The 22,384-nt window shown below is 37.7% G+C and overlaps 1 protein-coding gene across 1 annotated transcript; it reads left to right on the forward strand.

Annotated features, from left to right (window-relative positions):
* Nucleotides 1-2: 2 nt before the first annotated feature.
* Nucleotides 3-21,512, forward strand: LOC136261372 (ADP-ribosylation factor GTPase-activating protein 2-like). The gene is made up of 20 exons (XM_066055367.1): nt 3-147; nt 2,729-2,847; nt 3,914-3,983; nt 6,315-6,373; nt 6,475-6,547; nt 6,602-6,731; nt 8,015-8,065; nt 8,118-8,198; nt 8,317-8,366; nt 9,041-9,174; nt 11,025-11,135; nt 11,920-12,027; nt 12,217-12,252; nt 13,274-13,414; nt 14,551-14,645; nt 16,999-17,078; nt 17,130-17,211; nt 20,391-20,449; nt 20,939-20,977; nt 21,297-21,512. The coding sequence occupies exons 1-20, from the start codon at nt 79-81 to the stop codon at nt 21,318-21,320; spliced, it is 1,611 nt and encodes a 536-aa protein (XP_065911439.1). The 5' UTR covers nt 3-78; the 3' UTR covers nt 21,321-21,512.
* The last annotated feature ends 872 nt before the right edge of the window (nt 21,513-22,384 follow it).

A 22,384-nucleotide genomic window follows, 5' to 3' on the forward strand; every position in this document is an offset into this window, starting at 1 on the left:
GGTATTTTCATTGTTTATTCTAATTAACGGCACGAATTTATTTATTTGGAGTTGGATTGCCACAAAGTCCATGTCGCAATGTCGGAGCCAACTAAACAAGAGATTTCTCAGGTTTTTAAGAAGTTGCGTGCTCTTGGGCCTAACAAAGTGAGTTGAAATGTTTACATTGTTGGAATTGCTGTTTAAATATCGCCACGAGACTAATACTGCTATCAAAGAGAGTTATAAGAACCCCCAGTATTCTGGTGTTAGTTATTGTGGTCCTCGATTGTGGTTAAAGTGATAGTGAAACCTTGTAACAAACTAAGGTGGACGTATTCAGCATTGCATGTTATTTCACCAGTGGCAAATTTAATGGAAATACATGCACATATTGCCAAGGAGTTTATGAGCCATTAGCTGTTGTTGGTTTACCAGCTTATCCACTGACGTCAAAATGAGTCAGATTGATCAAGCTGTTTCCAATTTTGTGGCTTAAACATGACAAGTAGTTGGGTGCTTAATTCAGTTCCCTGCCATACCCAACAAAACTACCTCTTACCAGCAGAAATTTCGCCGCCAGGCCACCCATACCCATTGGTGGAATGCAGTACCTGACATTATTAAGGAGCAAACTTCATTCACCAACTTTTATAATGACTCAAGGCTTCACTTCTAATGTGTATTTACTGTGTTTTAATGTTATTTTTGGTAGTTTTTTGTTGTTGTTTTTATTGTTTTTGTACTCCAACAAGGAGTATGGCTTTACTTTTATTACGTACAGGGGAGGCTTAGCAATGTTACAGTAGATGTATTTGCTTGAGACCACGTTATGCCTAGTATGAAAGCCTAATTTAATTTGGTGATGTAGACTGTGTAATTGATACCTTTTTAGGTGGTAGATTAATCTATTAATGTATTGTATGTATTAAGTAGAATGCTGGCTTTGCTGCAGCTTAATTTGTCGCATTTAACAATACAAGTACACAAAGGAATTTTCAACTAGAGTAGGGACATAGCACATCGATAAAAAGTACTGAAACAAGCTGGAGTAGTGCATGGTATTAAATCACAGTAAAACAATAAGAAGTGTTATATCCCTGCTGTGCTCAATATACCATAACGGAAATGCACAGTAGGGATATAACGCTTCTTATTGTTTTACTGTGATTTAATATCATGGACTATACCGTAAAGTCAGGTTGTTAAGCGCATGCGCTTATAATTTTTGGAGAAAACTTTTTGTAAAAATCATACTATCTGTTAGGCGCCTAATAAATAATTATGGTGCGTGTAACACAGAATCACTACATTGTAATAGAGTAGTTAATAGTTTGTGCCGGTCACCACACCAGTATGTAAGGATATTTGACTCCATTTCTGGGTTAAAATTCTTCGTGATGAATGAGATTATCACTATCCAGATGGCTGATTTGCTGTATACATAGTGAAGAGAGACCTTAAGGGAGATGTAAGCGTTTGAGGAGACATTAATTTTTCAGTACTTTCTTGTCATTTCTTGCTGTGTGTGGCTTTATCGTTGCATTTTGCCATGTGCGCTTATCATCCATGGTTAATTACAAGAAATGTGTATGTGCTTAGCAAATAATATGCGTTTAATAGATACATGTGCTTAACAACCCGACTCTACAGTACTCCAACTTGTTTCAGTACTTTTTATCAATGCCCTACCCTAGTTGAAAATTCCAAAAATTTTTGTGTACTTGTTTGTTAACTTTTTTTGTAAATGATTATCATGACTGGTAAACCCACGCATACCGCATCTGAAATGGTGCCAGCACCCCAGCTATATCAATTATCGTCTGAAAAGTGAAGTATCCATGGCGCTTCATTGTCAGCTATGTTCAACCTGTTACACAGCGTTTCGAATCAAGAACTGTTCGAAAAGCTCCTCTGAAATCCCCGCATACCGAAAGAAAGAAATGGTGCTGCGCGCCCCGGTTATATCATTATCATCTGAAAAGTGAAGTATCCATTACGCTTTGTTGTCGGCCTGATACACAGCAGTACGAATCAAGAACTGTTTGAAAAGCACCTCTGCAATCAAAATAGCCACTATGACAAATATGGACGATTTCCGTTATGAAGGGAAGCCATCACATGCTTCCGCCAAATTGATACTTTTTGCTGTCAGCAAAGATGAATGGGACACAAAGGAGGACAGTGGTAAGTCCATGAAGAATACATTGTACGTACTGCGGTATGCCAAAAGGCACCTCTTGGGCCGAAGCAACATCGAACAGTGAAAAAATCAAGCCCGTTGCCTTAGCCGTTATTGAGTTACGCTTGTCTGAAGGCATCAGTTACTCAGTCAGTAGAAAATTCCGTTAAATAAATATTTAAAAAAAATTTCCCTAGCAACTTGTTGAAAGTGTTTCAGGTTGATCTGAAAGCTTATTTGGGCTTAGTTTTACCTAACCAATACTGCCTCATCGTCATCAGGGAAAATCAAGGTTGGTTTTCAGGTGATGTTATTTTATGGGCCACGCCTACTCCTTTGTGGTCCCTACTATACAGTACTATTGTACTGTATGATAGTGCACTTATCCTGAAGCCCCACACCCAGGTAATCAAATCCTTCATGAATTATTGCACAATAGATACATACATCAGGAAATGTTTCATTTGAAACTACCATGTGTGTGTGTCCACTCTCAGCCCTTTTGTTCTGTAACAATCATTTTGTTGTATACTGTAGTATATCGACTGAGACCTTGTTTTGTTGTAGTTATGTTTTGATTGTAATGCTATGAACCCCACATGGGCATCTGTGACTTATGGAGTGTTTCTGTGTATGGACTGTTCTGCTACACATCGATCATTAGGAGTACATCTGTCTTTTGTCAGGTGATATTGTGTGTGTGTAGTGTAGTGTACGCATGCATATGTGTTGCTGTTGTTTCCAGGAAAAATGTTTTAACCCTTAAACCCGCCAAGAACTTTTGGGGGAATGAATGTTAGGTGGGGTAACTTAATTCTTATAGCCTAAAGTTATATATTGATCAAAAGTCCGTTCACTGGGATACTTGGAGAAGGTTAAATGAATACTGAAACTACAGCGGCTCACTTGTTATGAAGCAATGAACAACAGTAAGTTGCATTGCCGTGTTTCAAAATTCTTGCCACGTATTTAATTTTGATTGTGAGTTTACTCACTTGAGTCATATATGGCCTGATAGAAAATTTTATGGTGAAATGAATGGAACTGTTGATAGGAGCAACCACCATTGAGTTATGGATCATTTCATAAAGGTACCGTCTAGAGGGAAACTTTGGCAGGGGAAATTTTGGTGAATTTGGTGATTTGCTACAAGTTTTAACCCACTAAGTACTTGTAGCGCCTCAGATAAGCACCTTTAGCTAAACACTGAGCTTGGATTCGCCAATGTTATTTCGCCAAATACAATTTAGCTTGCTATTCACCAAAATTTACCCCTGCCAAAGTTTCCCTCTATATAGTATGTGAAGGGTTTCCTTGTCAAAAAATTATTTACATCGCTAGTTTTGACCTCGTTTAGCATTAGGGAAAAACTCTTGGTATCATTTTAACCCTTGTTACATCACAAGTAGAATAACGTAAATTGCGTAGCCATAGGATGGATGCCTTGAATGTTACAGCGCTTTGTGCAAGGTATGCATATTTGGGCCAGTTTTCTGGTTTAAGGGTGAAAGGGTACCTAGGAAAGCAAACATCAACCATCCATGTCTCACATAATTGGTGAGGTTCACGTGGTCCTTTGGGTGCTCACACTTTCACCTGTGAGACATGGTACAGCCTTCTGTGGGTAACTAGCTCACTGTGCCAGTGAGCCCTGGATAGATGTGATGGTGTACCTAGCTAGGCACTTAGGCACTGGCAGTGTCGTTGTGTATGTCTGTGAGCAAGTAATACACAGTGTTCTATTCACTGTAGGTCCACCCAACTGGACTCATGGTCATGGGTACAACTACGTAGCATGCAAGTTGGAGGCAATGGACCAGCAGTAAGTGATGTCATCACAGTATTGTGATGTCATGTGATATCAAATGATGTAAATTATGTCATGTGATGTCTTTATGTTGTTGAGAGATGGCAAGTGCATACATCACAGATACATGAATGTTTACCTGTGGAAGTCATTGATAAAAGAGCTTTTAACCCTTAAACCCGCAGAGAACTTTTTGGAATTGCGTGTTTACACAATATGGGCACACATGGCGACACTAGGTGGGGTAACTTAATTGTTACAGCCTACAAATGCACATAGATTAAAAGTGTGCTCACTGGGCTACTTGGAGAAGGTTAAATGAACACTGTAACTACAGTGACTTACTTGTTATGAAGTGATGAACAGCGATGAGTCGCATCTCCGTGTTTCAAAATTCTTGCCATGTGTTTAATTTTGATTGTGGGTTTATAGTATAGCGGCGTAGCCCCCAAAATTGGCAATATTGTGCACATTTTCATAAAACCACAAAACTTTCCACATAAATAGTACTCCTCATGACATGCATTTTTAGATATAGTGCCATTGCTACTTTACAGCCATTTTTGTACAGAAAATTGATCATTTTTGTCTTTAACTCCCTGAGGCACTAATTAACTTGTTATCAAACAAAAGATCTTGTTGATAGTAGTTTTTATTTGAAGTCAATTGGTGATTTGATTACAAAATTATGATCATATTTACTAGTTGCAAAATTGGATAAATTTACCTGCCCTTAAGGTGTGAATTACCTGTAGGCAGATAATTATGCATAAATTTATCAAATTTTTGCAGCTAATAAAAATATTCATAACCTTAAGAATGAATTCACCTATTGACTTCAAATAAAAACCAAGTTGTTTCTATCAACAAAACGTTTCTTTTGGTACCATGCTTTAACAAGTTAATTAGTGCCTCAGGGAGTTAAAGACAAAAATGATCAATTTTCTGTATTAAAATGGCCATAAAGGTCACCAAAGGTCAAATCAGCGATGGCACTACATCTGAAAATACATGTATTGAGGACTACTATTTATGTGGAAAGTTTCATGGTTTTATGAAAAAGTGCACAATTTTTTAGTTGTGCTGCTATACTATTACTCATGTGAGTCATATATGGCCTGATAGAAAATTTCATGAAATCGAATGGAAGTTGTTGCAAGGTGGTAGAAGCAACTACCATCAAGTTGTCGACTATTTTATATAAAGATATTTGCATGTTTCCTTACCGAAAAGTTATTTTCATGGCTAATTTTGGCCTCACCGTTTAGCGATAGGGTAAAACCCTAGGTATCATTTTAATCCTTGTTACATCACGAGTAGAATGATGTAAATTGCATAGCCATAGGATGGACGCTTTGAAAGTTACAACGCTTTGTGCAAGGCATGCGTATTTATTAAGTTTAAATCCAGCTTTCTGGATTATGCGGGCTTAAGGGTACCACTTTTTACTGATACTTCTGATACAAGTATTTGCACTGAAATTATCTGCCAATGCTGATACTGATACTAAGCATTGAAGCCTAGACAAGTTTAGTATAGAAATTTCGCTGTTGTGATACATAGCTAGCTATTTAAATATCACAGTAATTGTGCAGTTTGATTGATTTCAGTTCAATCAAATTTCAAAATATTCATTGTATAAACAGCTAAACATGATAAACATCACTAATTGTTTGATTTGAGGTGGTTTTCTTGTAAGCTTATTGACTAGGTAATTAATTGTGTGGGTGGTTGATAATTCTACAGTGTTTGTTTGTAGCCTTGCAACCAAACCTTTTCTTGAAAAAGCAAGCTAAGCCAAGTGGTCATAAACTAATTTCTTTGAGGAACAACTGCACTGTCATTTAATTACAAAGGATTCACATGCTCTAATATATTAGAATACACACAGAGCAATTGTAGCAATGCTTGGATAAGAGTAACAAAGGCTTTGTTACTTTGTTAGCCCAACTAAGTTATTTGCTACTGGAAATTTAGCTAGAGATGGTTTAATAAAAGTGATGAGTGTCTACTGGTGGTATCTGTACCTTGTATTACCGATGCCGATCCAATACCGATCCAATACTGATACCACTGGTATCAGCACTACTGGTATTGGTATCGATCCACCTTTAGTTAAGATACATGTAACACTATAAATTCAATTTTCAATTGTAAATGTTATCATGTAAATGTGAAGATATTATGTCTGGAGCAATACAATATGAATCCCTTAGAAAGTGTGCGACAAGGTCACTCTAGTAGTCTTACAATGGCTGGCTAATAGAGTCTTCTTCAGTATACATTGCTTGTTGGTTGTGCTTGTGTTGTGTTGTGTGTATGATTAATGTGATTGATATTTTGCAGAATATATTTTTTCGTCAACATGGTTGTAATACTAAAGATGCTGCAGCTAAGTATAACAGGTTTGTGTGTTGTATATTGTGCCTGTATGTACTGTGTAGTTGTGTGTGTGTGTGTGTGTGTACATGTACGCACTTGACAGAAATCTTTCTTATAACTTTAGTCGAGCTGCACAGTTGTACAGAGAGAAAATAGCTAATCAGGCAGCGGTTACTCAGAAGATGTACGGCACAAAGGTATGCTTGATGCTACAGCCAGCTGGGTCATATTAGCTGCTGTGGTCTATGTAGCTGGATATTGAGACTGGGTCTGCTCCTGCTGAACAGAAGGAAGAAGATTTCTTTTCAGTGGTCAGTGGACAACAGCAGCAGCAGCAAGTATCAAGTGGCTTGTTTTCAAATCAATCTTCTGTTAGCCAAGGTATGTATGTGTGCATCGAGGCATATAATAGTGCAACCAGTAGTACACAGTTATGTATTAATCTTTTGTGGTTGTGATTAAAACTCATGGAGTGAGTGGCTTGAAATCAATATTTGTGACTGGATTTGACAAAACCAGGCTTCCACATACATCCAATTCTTCGACTTTAGCCAGTGATCACGCAGTATGCTATTGACCTAAAATTTTCACAAAAGTCTTTCATTGCATTATGAAATAAAAGGTCAAAATTTGAAAGTGATAGCTTACTCCTACATTGAGTTATGTGCCTTTAGTTTAAAGTTACAAATTGGATGTGTGTGGAAGCCTGGTTTTGTCAAATCTGGTCACATTTAGAGGTGCTCTGTAGTTATTAGTTCTGTATATGACATGCAGGGAAAGCTAAACAATGCTATATAGTAAAAACAAGCTTCAAAGCCATCTACTTGGTTAATCATTGGGGATTACTTATACAAAAACAAATGCAATAATACAGTCCATACTGAAAGGTTGTGGCCATGTTATTTCAGTAGTGTGAAATCAACAGTACTATAAAAGTTGTGGTTTACATGTGTTTGGGGGCAATAATGAAAGTGCTTGCATGCATGTGTGGTTTGTGATGTTTTGTCAGTGTATAATTTGTGACCGGATATGCAAGAATCCCATATGTTAGCACAAGCCTAATTTTACAGTAGAATGCAATAAACGCAATGGGTAAAATCAAAAAAAAAAAAATCCGTAAATTTTTTGAGTGCTTGCTAAGGAAGGTGATAACAGCAAAAACTATGGTAGCATCGTGATCCCCAAAGTAAGAGGAGTTCAAAAATCTTCATTTCGTGTCAGTACTCCTAAGGTGAGAGAAGATATGAGTGTAGTTTGACAAGTAGTTTGTCATCATTTTTTTCTCACGTTTTCGCCTTCACCCAGCTAGTAAGAAAGGCCTGGAAGACAAAACTTACCCAGCAATGAATTCGCCTGTTAATGAAGAATCCGATGGTGAAAGTTGCATCTTGGTAGAGGGCTGCATTCGAAAGTTATGACCATTTATTACGCGCCTGTAGTTTGTTTTCCATATTGTCACTTGCCACTTTGTAGCACTGTAACTTTGAAAGTTCTTGGCTTCAAAAGCTGAAACTTCGCTTGGCCATTCCTTTGGTTATCTAGATATAGAAAAGTGTAATAAAATGAATGCACTAACATATGGGATTCTTGCAAATCTGGTCACATTTGTTAAACCCAGTAGACACCACAGTGTTTATTGGCTTCTGATTGTTTGTATATTACAGTTAGTGACAATATGGCAGGGATGAGGTTAAGTGAGAGTGGTCCCAGTGATGGTAAGTTGTTCAGTTGTGTTGTTGTTGTGTACATTACTTGTGCGTTGTTCAGCTGGTGATACTAGTAGACAACCCAATGTGGATAACATCTCTCCTATTGATACTAAAGCTCCTGTGTCCATATCACGACCAGGTGTGTTGTGTGTGTGTGTTGTGTGTGTAATTTACATTATTGACTCGTCAGGTTAATGTGTGTTCTATTAGAGAAGTTGTGTGTACATGTCAGTAATTTCTCTTCTTTGTGTGTGTAGAAATGAAGTCCTCCATTATATCGAAAAGAAAACCAGCTGCTGCTAAAGGAGTGAGTACATCCAGGCATACATACTGTAGGTACTGTAGCCATGGTTTCATTACTACAGTTGGCCTCATCGAGATGTGTTCAGCCTGGCTTCTGTTTCTTTCAAGATTGCCTGTGTTACTTTTGGGAGGCAAAAACACAAGGTGTTGCCAGGCTTGGGGTCAAATACTTTGAAAAATATTTAAATACAAATACCATGAAAGCATGAAATACAAATACTGATGTATTTCAAGTACAAATACAAATACTTTTAAAAATACTTCTGTGCTTTGATTCTTTGATCTGAACTACACGTTACACAACCACCCAGTAGTACACACCACTGTTTTGATAGATTAAGGGTCATTAGGTCACAGAGATCATCTTCCAACAGAATAAAATTAGATTAGGTCATACAGATTCTCTTCCAAGCAATATTTGCAGAAAGTATTTTTAGTTTTTACACAACACAAAGTATTTAAGTACAAATATATGTTGTTTCAAAACTTCAAAATACAAATACCAATACAAATAGTATTTAAATACATGTATTTGACCCCAAGCCTGGATGTTGCATTGCAAAGTGACATATTCAAAGGTCACATATGCAAATGCATGGGGTCACAAACATACAGGGGGTCACTGCTAAACACACAGACAAGAAGCTTATGTGTTTAGTGTATATGTGTGTAATTTAGCTGGGAGGGCGTAAAGGACTCGGTGCTAAGAAACTTGACAAGAGTTTCTCAGAGATAGAGACCCAACTGGAGAAGGAAGAGAAACAACGTGTAGATCAGGAACAGCTCCTGCAGCAACAAGAAGCAGAATTCAAGTCAGTCCTCTTGGAGTAGCTAGTCGTTTTAGTTGCATGTAACAACAGTGTGTAACAGTGGCTGTACTGCATTGACTCAAGTTATGGTTCATGCATTTATTGTTTCAAGCACTATTCCCCTGCCACTAACACAACCAGTGTTTATACTAGTGCAATAAAAAATTAGGGTTCGAGCGATAAAAAGAAGTGGTGGTAGGAAAATTCCTACTTCACATTGTAGCGATGTGGAAAAATCCTTAAATCAGCATGTTTCATAGTAGGAATTCTATAATGCCAAGTAGGGATTTTCCCTCATAGCTACCGTTATTTCTTGTTTCACTACTTTTTATCACTGGAACTGTACTTCATTAATTTTTATTGCACTAGTTTGTTAGAGCATAGCTACAAGTACAATTGCTGTTGTGACTGCTGTATTGGAGTATCTCAATCTCGCTACTCAGCTATACAGTAGATTAAGCTGGGTGGTGTATTACCTTGTTTCTATGGAGCTAGATCATTGTTGGGCATGGCCTCAGCACTGATCATTAGAGGTGTGGTGGTGTGTTCTGATCATTTAAGGGGGCATGGCCCATTGCAATCGTTTTATACCTGTTACTACCAAGGATACTACACAGTCTTTTAAACGCCTCAAATGTGTCCAAATGCACTCCTTAAAGGAAATTGTCGATATGGAAAATTAATGCCTTGGTATGGTTTCCTGGCTGAAGAAGACGACCATTTAATTGAAGATAAAAGGAATAGCAAAGCGTATAAGGCAGACATTCGTCGGAATGACAAAAAGCACATCCCACCCTTGAGTTTGTTGTTGTTGTGGCATAAAATAGTGGCCATGCACTACTTTGTTTGTGACTGGCCTAGGCAGGTGGATAGAAATTTGAGTTTTGGCGATTTTTAAAAAGATTCTATATCACCTGTAAGTGTTTTCTTGTTTCTAATGTTGTATTTGATGTTTAATGGAGTTAGACTATTCGGTAAAGGTGATTTTCGTCCCATATGATATTCTATGGCGGTTTTTAGATGTAGCATTTTTAGCGGTGCTATGGGAACCCTACTTAACAGTACTGCTGTACTGTTTGATAAGAGATCCTATTTTCAATTTATCCATGCTGCGCGCTCTTCTTACAACACTTTTCCACTTTGGCATTCCAAAATTGTTAGAAACTATGACTGGACCAGATATTTATGTGAGACCTGGTGTTTGAAACCACTTTCTCTGTAATGTTCTCTACCACCAGTGACTAAGTAAGAGTCATGAGACTGGGGTTATTGAGACCAACCATATTGTGAAACAGTACAGGAAACTATATACTGTTTATTACTGTACCCAAGAAGCTTTTTTACAGATGAAAAATTCACATTTTAAAAAAGAAACTGTTTAGTTGGATTCTGATTTGACAATAGGGGATTCCAGGAATTTATGAGAAGTCGTATACTAACATGCATACTCTCCATGTCCGTAAAATGTCTGAGCATCCGGGTTATGTTGGATCTCCAGATTGGAACTTTAAAACTACGACTTGTAGAACAAATCACAGCATTCTATTTTAGCATACTTTCTTATCAATAATTTATTGGTGAGTCACTAGTAACAAACCTCCAGCCTTCAATTAAACCTTCTGTAACGATTGTTTCTGAATGAAAATTTTAAGACACTCACTCTCTTCAAGCTGCAAAATATTTTGTGTATATTAGTTATTATGTAGCTTCTTGTAAACTCCTGGAATCCCCTATAATTGAAGGATAACAATTTCACCAACAACTTTGATATGTTTGTTGACAACCTATAATCCTTACTCAGCATACTGTATAGTACACAGGACTGGTAAACAATATGTTGTTTTCCCCCTCAGATCATCAAGGTTTGACTATGGTGGTGATGGAGGACAGAGAAGAAACCTGGACCACAAGAAAGCTGCTGACATTGAGCGTCTAGGGATGGGCATTGGTATAGGATTTGCTGGGTAAGTCCTGTATACTACTGCTACAAGCAGAATGGCAGGGGGAACATTGTATACTGAGAGTACAGTAAACCCTCAGTTATCCAAACCCCAATAGACAAGTGAATTGTTCAAAATAATTGTAACCTGTTCATTGCGTATCATACAGAGCTGCATCTGATAGAACATACACCTCCTGTAAAATTGAACAGTCATTTTAATTTTGGATAAACAAGGGGTCAGGTAAACTGTACACGTATAGTGTACATCTTTAGTGTACTGGAACACAATGTAACAGCTAGTCATGGCTATTTTCAAATATATAGTCTTTGAACTGAATCTTTTACAATATTTATGCTTTTGATTATAGGATGTTTATCTCACAAGTCAGGTAGCTGCATAGAGGAAAGTAAACAGTGGCAGATTTCAAGAAGTGTTTTTGGTGGCTATTGTGTTGGCTTCTGCCAGTTATGCATGACACCATTAGACCGTAACATTTTGTGTACACCATGTACTACACACTGTGTACCATGTACATAACATTATCATTATAATAGCTTGTTAGTGGCTTGATGTTTGCTAGGCAAGTGACTTAAAACTATTCATTGTTCTGAACCAATCTCGTATTCAACCTTTTTGCTTACTACAAGCTGTATTGTGGAGTGAAACCCCTCTATTCTGGGACAGTGTCCTTAAATAGAGAGATTTCCTGATTTCTGTACATACTTACGGTATGGCAAGTGAATTGTATCAAAGCGTGAAGGTCTCTTTTGATGTAACAAATAATGACAAGTTTCTGCTATTCTAGGTCACACCAGAGTCACTCAGCTGCCGGTAGTATGAATGTCATTGACCAAGTGGCTCCCGTCAAGACCTCTTCATCAAGAAGCAAGGGTCCTGGATCATATTATGATAGGTAGGTGATAGTAAGGCTTCTTAGAATGATAACACCACATACTTGGGGCAATAGTTTACAAAACTTGTTCAGTTTAAAGTGAAGGTACATGTAGAAACGTTCCTTGTTGTATTCATCCTTGTGTGTGTGTGCGTGCGTGCATGCATACGTGCGTGTGTGTGGTCATGTGTTATATTGTTCTCTCTACAGATCTGATAGTTACACTTCTCATTATGATAGTAGTGGGTGAGTGTTGTGTAGTGCGTGCGTGTGTGTGTGTGTGTGTGTGTGTGTGTGTGTGTGTGTGTGTGTGTGTGTGTGTGTGTGTGTGTGTGTGTGTGTGTGTGTGTGTGTGTGTGTGTGTGTGTGTGTGTGTGTGTGTGTGTGTGTGTGTGTGTGTGTGTGTGTGTGTGTGTGTGTGTGTGTGTGTGTGTGTGTGTGTGTGTGTGTGTGTGCAATATCACAGGGTTCCAGGTTCAATCGGTTATCTCCAGTTACTGTTGTTGTCATTTCTTTGAGCAAGAAACTTTACTCACATTACTTCAATCTACACATCTCTGTATAGTGGTGGTCTGGTGGCCTGGGAAAGAAAATGTCCTTAATTGTCTTGCTTAGTAGTGTGTGGAACTTTTTGAGTTCCACAACCTCTATCCATCCATGAGACTTGGGCATCCATCCTGTGGGTTACTAGTCCTGCCCGGAAAGGATTTTCCTTGTACAGTTGTTTACAGTAACACATATTTTCTAGGATAGTGGGCAAGTGAGTAACATGATTCATACAGGGAATCATTCATGATATTAGAGAATTATGGACTGTTGATACCTATAAAATGATAAAATAATGACATATGATGGGATATTAATTGATGTGTTTACCATATACACTGCTCACTCTACATATTTCACTAGTGTGGCATCCATTAAACAGTTTTGAAAATGTTGGTAATGTGCTATGGGCAGTTTGTCACATTTTGATTATGAATTTTAGCACTAATTAGACTGATGAATTTAGAATTGTTTACAACATTAATAGCTACCATATGTCCCTTGTCAGAATGTTGTGCAGGTGGAGTCATTTGCTTTTGCCATTATCCTGTATCGTGGTGTATGTGCACTACTTTGTGTTTCACTATCACATGTTTGTTTTTCTGTGTCTATTTTGCGTGTGTCACTGTGTCATGGTGAGCGTCACACGTGTCATTGTTCATCCTATGTGTCATAGTGTGTCATACATATCATAACATGTCGTATCATGCCATCATTTTAGGTATGATCCTCCGGAGTACTCCACAGATCACTCATGGTCAAGCAGTAGGGACACTCCCTCTTCATCTGATTCTTCTCGACAACAATTTGGCAAGCATAGTGCCTTCGCCGTACATGAGCCAACCACCAGCTCTAGTTTAAAGTACGATTGTGTCTCTTGATATACTTGTAGGATACATTGTAGTAATATTTCTAATTGAAGTTTGTGACTTGCCGCTGACCAGAAAGTGATGATATTGTGACTAAATTACAGCCTACACTTAAGGTGGCTCAAAACAATTCTAGATAGTTGCTACAAAGTTTTTAATATACGGATTTTTATGTTGGCTCACCCTCACGCTCACTTTCTCATTCACTGCTGCATTCATGCAATGCTATAGTATAAATGACTGTACCCAATTCTTTTACCAAGTCAAGAATCGTCACTTGCATTTTGAGAAGTGCTTTTTGGCATGCCAAACCTGATTACTGTGTGCAGTATAGTATTGCCTTTGTAGGTTCCTTTTCCGTTACTGATTTTGCTCTACCCTGTCAATGACTTCACTTATGTCATTTGATTCACTCACTCTGCTAATAATACATGAAGTATAGGCTAAATCAGGTCGTACAATGAAGTAACATGTAGGTTGTGATTGGGTTAATGAATTCTCACTCGTATGCTTACAATTACACTATAAGATGTTTTTTGGTTGGCTGTATGTATGATAACATAGGCTTTGTAACTAGCAGAAATCATATAATAATATGTGATGGAACTAGAGAGATTGTCATGTGATGTGTAAAAATTTAAGCCGTGCTGGTTTATTCTTTTATTGTGCTGATCTCTATTTTTCCTTATATTTGAAGGAAGATAGCATGCACTTCTAATGGGCCTCCCCATAGGACACGGTTTAGTGCATACAGCTACTATTGTTGTTGGTTTTCACTGATCTGTTTATTATTGTGCAGAACCAAAGCATGTTCGCTAAAATTATTATTATTATTTTAGCCTACATACACAATTAACGTGTTATTGGAATTGAGAGTTAAAGTTGCATACTGATCACCACAGCTGTTGAGAAATATTTCTATACAGTAGGTTTACATTGTTATTGTGTGAGCATGTTAGTTTGTGGACACAAGGTAGTACGTACACCAACACTATCTTGTGCCATCTGTGTATAACTTCCTGTCAATATTTCCAGTCATTCCCAATAAGCTGCTATACGTCCATTGTGTTCTGTATGTTTTCTTTACTTGGTGTTTTTTTGTGAGCTCTTGGTTGTCATTCCTTTGTAGTTCTGCTTCTAGCAAGTCTTCTTCTTCAGCTAATAAATATTACTCTTCATCCTATGAGCAAAGAAACAGAAACAAAACACCTGCTAACTCTGATGGTATGTATGTGTGTGTGCGTGCGTGCGTGCGTGCGCATGTGTGTCTCTGTGTGTTTGCGTCTGTGCATGTATATGGGTATGTCTGTGTCTGTGTGCATTGTGGGTGTGTGCTACATGTGTATTTAACATGTCAGTAATCCATTATGATATTATGACAACATGTAGCACTGGCTATAGTGATGCCTTGTTTGACTATATTAAAGGTAAATGAAGAGGAACTCGTAGCCCACCTCACTGAAGAGGAAAGTGTTATGTATCTGGTTGTTGGTAGGAGTGCCAGTTCATTGTTATGGTAGCCATTCCTTGTAATCCATACCCAGCGTTAATGATGCATACTTGGTGTGTGGCTTAGCAGGCACCACATTTGAGGTGTATGGGTTTATGTTAATCTGTTGATATTTGTATCGTGTTACCAAGTAGTTACTATGCTGCAAACTAATAAAACCTTAATGCTTTATTGCTGGTACACAACCTAGACCTATATGCGGTAGTATCTTATAGATTGTATGGTTCAACACTTAGCCACATGGTTGACAAGTGTGCAGGTTTTGTATCTAAACATAGTTGTCCATATTTCTTAGTTTTCTACAGTGTAAGGAAAACTGGCTGGTATTCAAGTTCTGCACAGCTTTTACCAATCAGTGATGTAACACTTGCCGAACTTGTCTATAGCTGTATGCAACGAATTGAACTAATGCTTGTTGACTCTAATTCACATGTGAATGGATAGGATGAATGTATTTGCTGGATTGCGTTCTGAGTGTATTGGCTTCTAGTTTTGTGGTGCTTTATCACTGGTCACCATATAATAGTGTGGTCATGAGTTACAAGTATACCCTTGTTTAACAGACCCTTTGATGTACATGTTGTGCATGTAAGAAATTTTATGGTGTGTTTATTATTCACGGTACCCAATAAGTCATGTAATTGTAACTGCCCACAGTAAACACACAGTAGAAACATCTGCTGTGACAGTGGGCTCTCTGCAGTATAGAGTGAAACAGCTGTGGAGTCACTAGATAATAAGGATACTGTTTATACTAGTTAAAGCACTGCCATGAGTACAATATGGCACAGGGACATGGGCGAGAGACTAATATAGCACGAGGTGAAGCCGAGTGCTGTATTCAGCTTGAGACCACACCAGAGTGCTAACAAGCATGACAGTGTTTTAACTGGTTTAAAGTGCTTTCTGTCGTCTTTGTTTAGAGCGTTCATTTTGTAGACTTGAACCACATCGGTTTTCAGCCATCAGACAATCAGTAAGTGTCTATATAGTACAAGTTTGGTCATAAAACAAACAGATTGGCTACTTCTGGCGATTAAAAATGTTACGCACGTGACCAACAGTGCTGCATTTTCCTTTCGGTGCTGTATGGAAATATTAGCACTCTTATTCATTTGATCTTCGTCCACATAAGTGCTTAGACAATCATTTGGAAAAGGTCTGTTTACAATATGACCACGATAATCATGCTTATAGTTGTAGATATACAAGAGCTGTCTTATAGTTTGCCAGTAAACCAACTCTAACAGTATGTATTTTAGTGAACGCAAAGAATTTTTTCTGTAGCCTAATGAGATTGGCCTTATCCTGCTAGTGCTGACTTCCCCAAAGCACTTGTACGTAAATCATAGGAATTCTCTAAGTACATTAAATACATAGAAAAATCGAAATAGTTCTCATTCAGGTATCCTCGTTTTTTCTGTACCGGTACTTTTACTAGTGCTGTTAGTGGGAGAGTTTCCTTATATGTTGTATGTGTAATTGATAGGCCAGTAGTTGTCTTCTGTTTTTAAGGAGGAGGTTGGTCATGTGTCATAAAACCTCTCGTAATCTCAATTCACCTTGATAAATATATATATATATTCCAGTATTGATTCAGGAGTGGCTACCCCAATTGTTTAGTCTTTGTGGTCACACTTCACATGTTTTTTTGATCACCCTTACAATATGTGAAAATCATAAGCAAGTCAGGAATTTCATAGACAGTAGGATTTTAGTTTTATTTATTAATGCTTTACAGCACAAGTGCTGAAGGTCAGCCTGCTCAAAGACTTTAGCTACTTAGACTTTAACTACTTAAGGTGTGTTTGAAAAGTTGGAGTCTCACATTGTTTACTCCGATGTTCTCTTTGACCTGAGTGATATATAACCAAGTTCCCTTACAAGAGCTCATTGTATGGTCTAACTGTAATTGTGTAGCTGTGTGTGCGTACATGAGTTTTGTGTTTGTATAGTAGCAGGATAGCATATTTCATCGTGTATTAGAAATTTGTATATCTGGTACAATATTGTATACTACGTACTACAGTAGTGATGGTAGCTGTGTATGTATTGTCCATCTTATAGGATCTGCTCAGGAGAAGTTTGCTGGGGCTAAGGCAATTTCGTCTGATCAGTATTTTGGTCGTGACAAAGAAGACCCATTCGTAAGTTGTGATGTCACTCATCGTCATGGTCATCTATCATTGTTGCTATAGACACACAATGCTAACATGACAAAGTTTGAAGGCTCTGCATCAATATCAAGTGATGACTATTTCGGTAGGAGTAAGTCAAAAAGTAAGTCAAGCTGTTGTTCTGGATATTGTGTTACACCATTAGATGTTGAATAGTGAAAGTGTTTTAGTTGATAACTTGATTAAATAGACAAGGTTTGATTTCATAGCTACCAAGAATTTGTGAAAACTACTTTTTCCAAAAACTCACAAAGGCTTTTAAGCAACCCCCCTCAGAGAGCCTTATGAATATGTTTGTTTTGTATTGTTTGCTGTAGATAATTTGTTGTAAAGCAAATTATGCAATTAAGAGTTTGTTGGGATGTGTGGATCTCATAAACATGCTTTCAGAGTGTCAAATTTAAAATAACAAGTATAAGGAATTTTAAGTTCAATTAGAGATCATAGAAAAAAAGTAGAGAAATAAGGGAGGTCACCTATACACTAGTGGACATTTAATCCCTAATTACTTGTTTGTTTACTTTTTTGTAACATTACTATGACTGGTGAACCCACACATACTGCAGGATGGCACCAGAGGTAATATTTTCGACTGAACATGTGCCCCAAATATCAATTACTGACTTGAAAATGAAGTGGCTATTACGCTTCGCTTTCAGCTATGTTCAGCCTGTTACACAGCGCTACAAACGAAGAACAGGCATGTAGGAGAAGCGCCTATCCAGTCACCATAAAAAATATGGATAATTCTCATGCTCCAACTATCAATTACTGACTTGAAAGTGAAAGTGACCATTACACTTCACTTTCAGCTATGTTCTGCCCGTTTTATAGTACTACAAACGAAGAACAGTAGGAGAAGCACCTCTGCAATCAATCCAGTTACCATGGAAAATACCGCGAATTGACACCTTTAGCCATCAGCAAAAAGAAATGGGAAACAAAGGAGGACAAAAGTAAGTCCATGATGCTTGCATTGTACATACGTGGTATGCCAAAAGGTATATCTCGGTACAAAGTGACATCAAACAGTGAAAAAATCAAGCCCGGAGCCTTAGCTGTTATCTAGTTATTCTGAAGGCATCAGGCAGGCAGGCAGCTAGTCAGTCATTAGAATATTCCACTAAATAATTTTTTTTTAAATGTTATAGCAATCTATTGGAAGCATTTAGGATTGAACTAAATGCACTTTTGGGCTTGGTTATACCAATACTGCCAAGGTACCAGGATGGTATTGTGAAATTTTTGGGTGATGTTTTTGGCCAGATAAACCCAAACCTCCATGATCCCTAATATCTGGCATCAAGAACAAATTTACATGGCCAAAACAGAAAAATCTTTTACACAGCTCGTTGTATGGTTTTGTATTCGCAAAGTTTCAGTACCAGCCTTCAACCATGTGTTTGCCTTTTTAGCTAACTCTAGATGTGATGCTCTGTGTTATAGTGCTTGTGTTGTGTGTCTGCATTATGTGGGGCATATGTGGAGAGATTTAGAGTGTGATGATTCCCATTGTGGAAGGCGTAGTACTTGTGAAGGTTGAAACTTATCTTATCAATATGCAAAGTTATGCTTGTATGTGTACCTATTTCAGCAGTAGTTTGCAGGCACAAGGTGGCAGTATATTTAGTAGTTATACAATGGACACAAGTGCGTTTATACAGTGTACAAGCAGAGTACGAGTGCACATTTTATAACTGTTATGTACCACTCACCTAATAGGTGGGGAGAGTCTCACAGGACAACTGCACCTCTTATAAAGGCCAGGTTTCTAACATTGATTGTGGGCCACTGAGTGGAATGCTGCAGTGACTTTTCTCTACAGTATCTCAGCCACCTGAGGCATTGCATTTGACCAAAGCTAGTATGTTATGGGCTATAACACTAACCTGCATTTGCTGTTCGGCTCTCATCATGTAGTACTCAGCATACGTACGTGATCACTTGATCGTCTGTGATGCTCTCAAGCGAAAAAAAGCAGCTAGAAGACGGTTTGAGTAAACAAAATCTGATTACTAAACAATACTAGTAAAATTCTTACTGTCCACACTGGCTAAACTTGAATCTAGTGGTAAAACAAAAACTGGTTGCCACAATCTAATGTGATGGTGAGGATTATTTAGAATATACTAGTTTTATTGACTTATTATTGAAGATGGCCTACACTTTAATCTGGGCTATAGACTAGTAAGGTATATTAGGACGTTTATATGCATGTAGACCTCTGACGTAGACTAGAGTTGTGGCCACCACGTTGGTTTTTTCAATTGTCATTGGCTGCTTGGTAAATGTATTGGTGACGTTTGGTCTGGTGACATTCGGTGACTTTATGGCCCTCACAATCGACTTTTACATGTTAGCAAGAGTTCATAATATAAGCAAGGGAGAGAGTATCCAGCTTCCAATATAGCCTGTACAAAATCACTGTGTTAAGCGTACCATCAAATTAACACTTCTTCTGGTAATAGAGAACTGTTGATTGGTGCTTATTGGTGTTGATAAGGTCAAGCCTTTATTCTGTGAATGCTTAATGTGTTACTTGACTCAGTGATTTCCTGGATGTATTTGATTTCCTGGATGTATTCCAGTTAGATACTCTCTCCCCCTTACTTGTATTATGAACTCTTGATGTTAGGCTGTAATAGAATTTGAGTGAATTGTGAAGTGTCTTCCACCTATTAGGTGAGGTGTCATAGCGGTCTCAGCTGCCAAAACTTGTGCAATGCTGCACTAAACCGCAGCTATTGCAATATCTATATATTGCACTGCGGTCAGTGCATTATATATATATATAAGTTATAATGCACTTGTTACAGTCTGCAGCGGTTCCATATTCAAATTATGGCACTAGTGATGCCTTTGAACTGCCCATGCAGAGTGGAAAATTTTAGAGGAAGTTGACTTTTGGGAAATGTTAACCTCTACACCTAACATTGTTATCAGTATATTATGAGGCCATCCATAGCTTGTTTCTCAGTGTCTATACTAGTCACTTGACTATCAAAGGTCTGGTGTACTGGTAACCACAGAGATAAGGTAGTACTTGGTAGGAGCCATACTCACTGTTTAGTATTAGTGCATGATGACTAGAAAGGGTTCCATTACTGATATGGAGCTGAGCTCAATAGTTCATGTAGAATCACATCCCATCACATCACGTAGAGATGATTCAATTATGAGCTAGACTAGTCTTGTTTTAATATTTAAACGTAGTTGATTTATTCGGCCTCTGAAGTAGTGAGAAGCATATAACCTGTACATGTTCATGTCTCTCTTCCCCAGGTGGCCAGCGGTCTGATTTCAATAACATAAAGGACAACGTCAGCAAAGTCACTGGCAGAGTACGTTACTAGTAATTCAATTGGTAGTGGCAGGGAGCTAAATAATAGTTGATACACTTCAATTATTGTAAGAGTGACATAATATTAGTTGGACTGCACAAAGCTTTTTATGAAAAAAGTGTATTTGCAAGGTGATAGCATAAGTGATCACCATTGCGATGTCCTGGCATGTGGACCATATTTTTTTATGAATCAGCATTATTTGTGTCTGTAGGGCACTCCATTTTATATTTACAATATGTGTGTGTTAGGGGCCATGTCTGCAAATGGTTTAATGCATGAGTTAGTAGAGTAACTAGATAATTAGTACAGATTAGTACTAAGGAAGGACATTGTTATTATCATACAAGCTGACTCTGAAGGAACAACTACAAGATTGACACTAAACCCATTGGGGAGTATATATATGATATGCTTAAATCAAACTACTTCATGTATGTGCGTGATGTACTATTAGTAGAGTAGTCACTCTGTTTGTGTATTGTACAGATATCAGACATGGCAGCTGGTATGATAGGCTCAATACAGGTGAGTATTATGGCTACACCTTTTGTGTGCGGGTGCGGGTAGGGAGTTTCACTAAGACCACATAAAATTATCTATTACTGTAGTTCTCATCCCTGCTCACATTGCTGTTTCCCAATGATTTTTTGTTATCATTGGTGGCTATTAGCAACTTTTGCGAGTTAGCAACGACTAAAGGTTGCCTTCTTATTTTCACCCATTTAATGGATCAATAATCAGGTCTAATGAGTTTTGTTTACTTCTTTATTATCTCTGAAATATAATGTTGTGATGTGTTGTTTGCTATGGTCTGCTAATGTGTTCTGTTGGTTCTACACTACAGGAACGATATCAGAACTACCAGTAACATCAACCCATGATTTGCTCTAGGTAGCATGTGACTTCCACTTTGTTTATATTATGTAATGAAATTTCTTTATTTGATAATAATTGTAATTATACTGTACGTATTTCAGTTAGTATTTCAGTTAATTATACACTTGTAAAGATATGTAGGGTATATTTTGATGAGGAACTAATAATAAATGTACAAATTTCAGGTGCAGACTTAACTAAATGGTTTGGTTTACACATTGACTACTACTGTGTTCTGCAGTGAATGGATAGTTAACTGTACCTCTGTTGTTGGGTTAAAACCCGAAAAAAATTGTATATGGTGGAATCACTGTTTTTTTTTGTGGTTTAAAATCGTTTCTTTAAAATAGTATCCTTGATGTCTATCATTAAATTGGCTTATATTTATTTGGGTCGATCCTTTAAAAGGTGGTCCCTTAAGGAAGCTGTCAGGTACAAATTTGCAAGTGTGTTTGCTATTTGTTGTGAGAACACAGTGTTAACAGATAACAGCTTACCACTGACCAATCTCACTCAACACATTTAATGTGTTGATGCTGTTGATAGTATTGTAGTACCTTACTTGGTGAAGTGCTAAACTGTGTTGGGAAGGGCCTCTGTTTCATTTATGGTGCTATATAATTATGTGATTACTAGGTATCCTGGCAATAGGTTAGATCACATGTTAGACCATGGCCATGTATATCAACATGACACCTTGAAGGTATTTATCACTAGCCTATCAAGATATTCATGTGTCCATGGTCCTAATATACATTACTACTATTGGATTACTGTGGTCAGTCAGTTTTGTTATCGACCACACCTTACAACACTGTGGAATAATAGTATCTGTTGTACCACTGAAGCCACAAGTCATGAAAACATTTGTACTCTTAGTAAACAAAGTGTACAAGCATTGTGATTGGATTATTGAACACATTTGGGTTTTCCTTTTTATGAATAGTGAAAATGTTTTGTGACCGCCTTATTGTGTTACTCCACACACTTGTGGGTGTTACTGGGTGGCAACTTTTAATCAATAAGTATAAGTTACTAAAGTATAAGCAATTTTTA

The sequence above is a fragment of the Dysidea avara genome, chromosome 7, assembly GCF_963678975.1.
Source record: "Dysidea avara chromosome 7, odDysAvar1.4, whole genome shotgun sequence".
Taxonomy (NCBI): Eukaryota; Metazoa; Porifera; class Demospongiae; order Dictyoceratida; family Dysideidae; genus Dysidea; species Dysidea avara.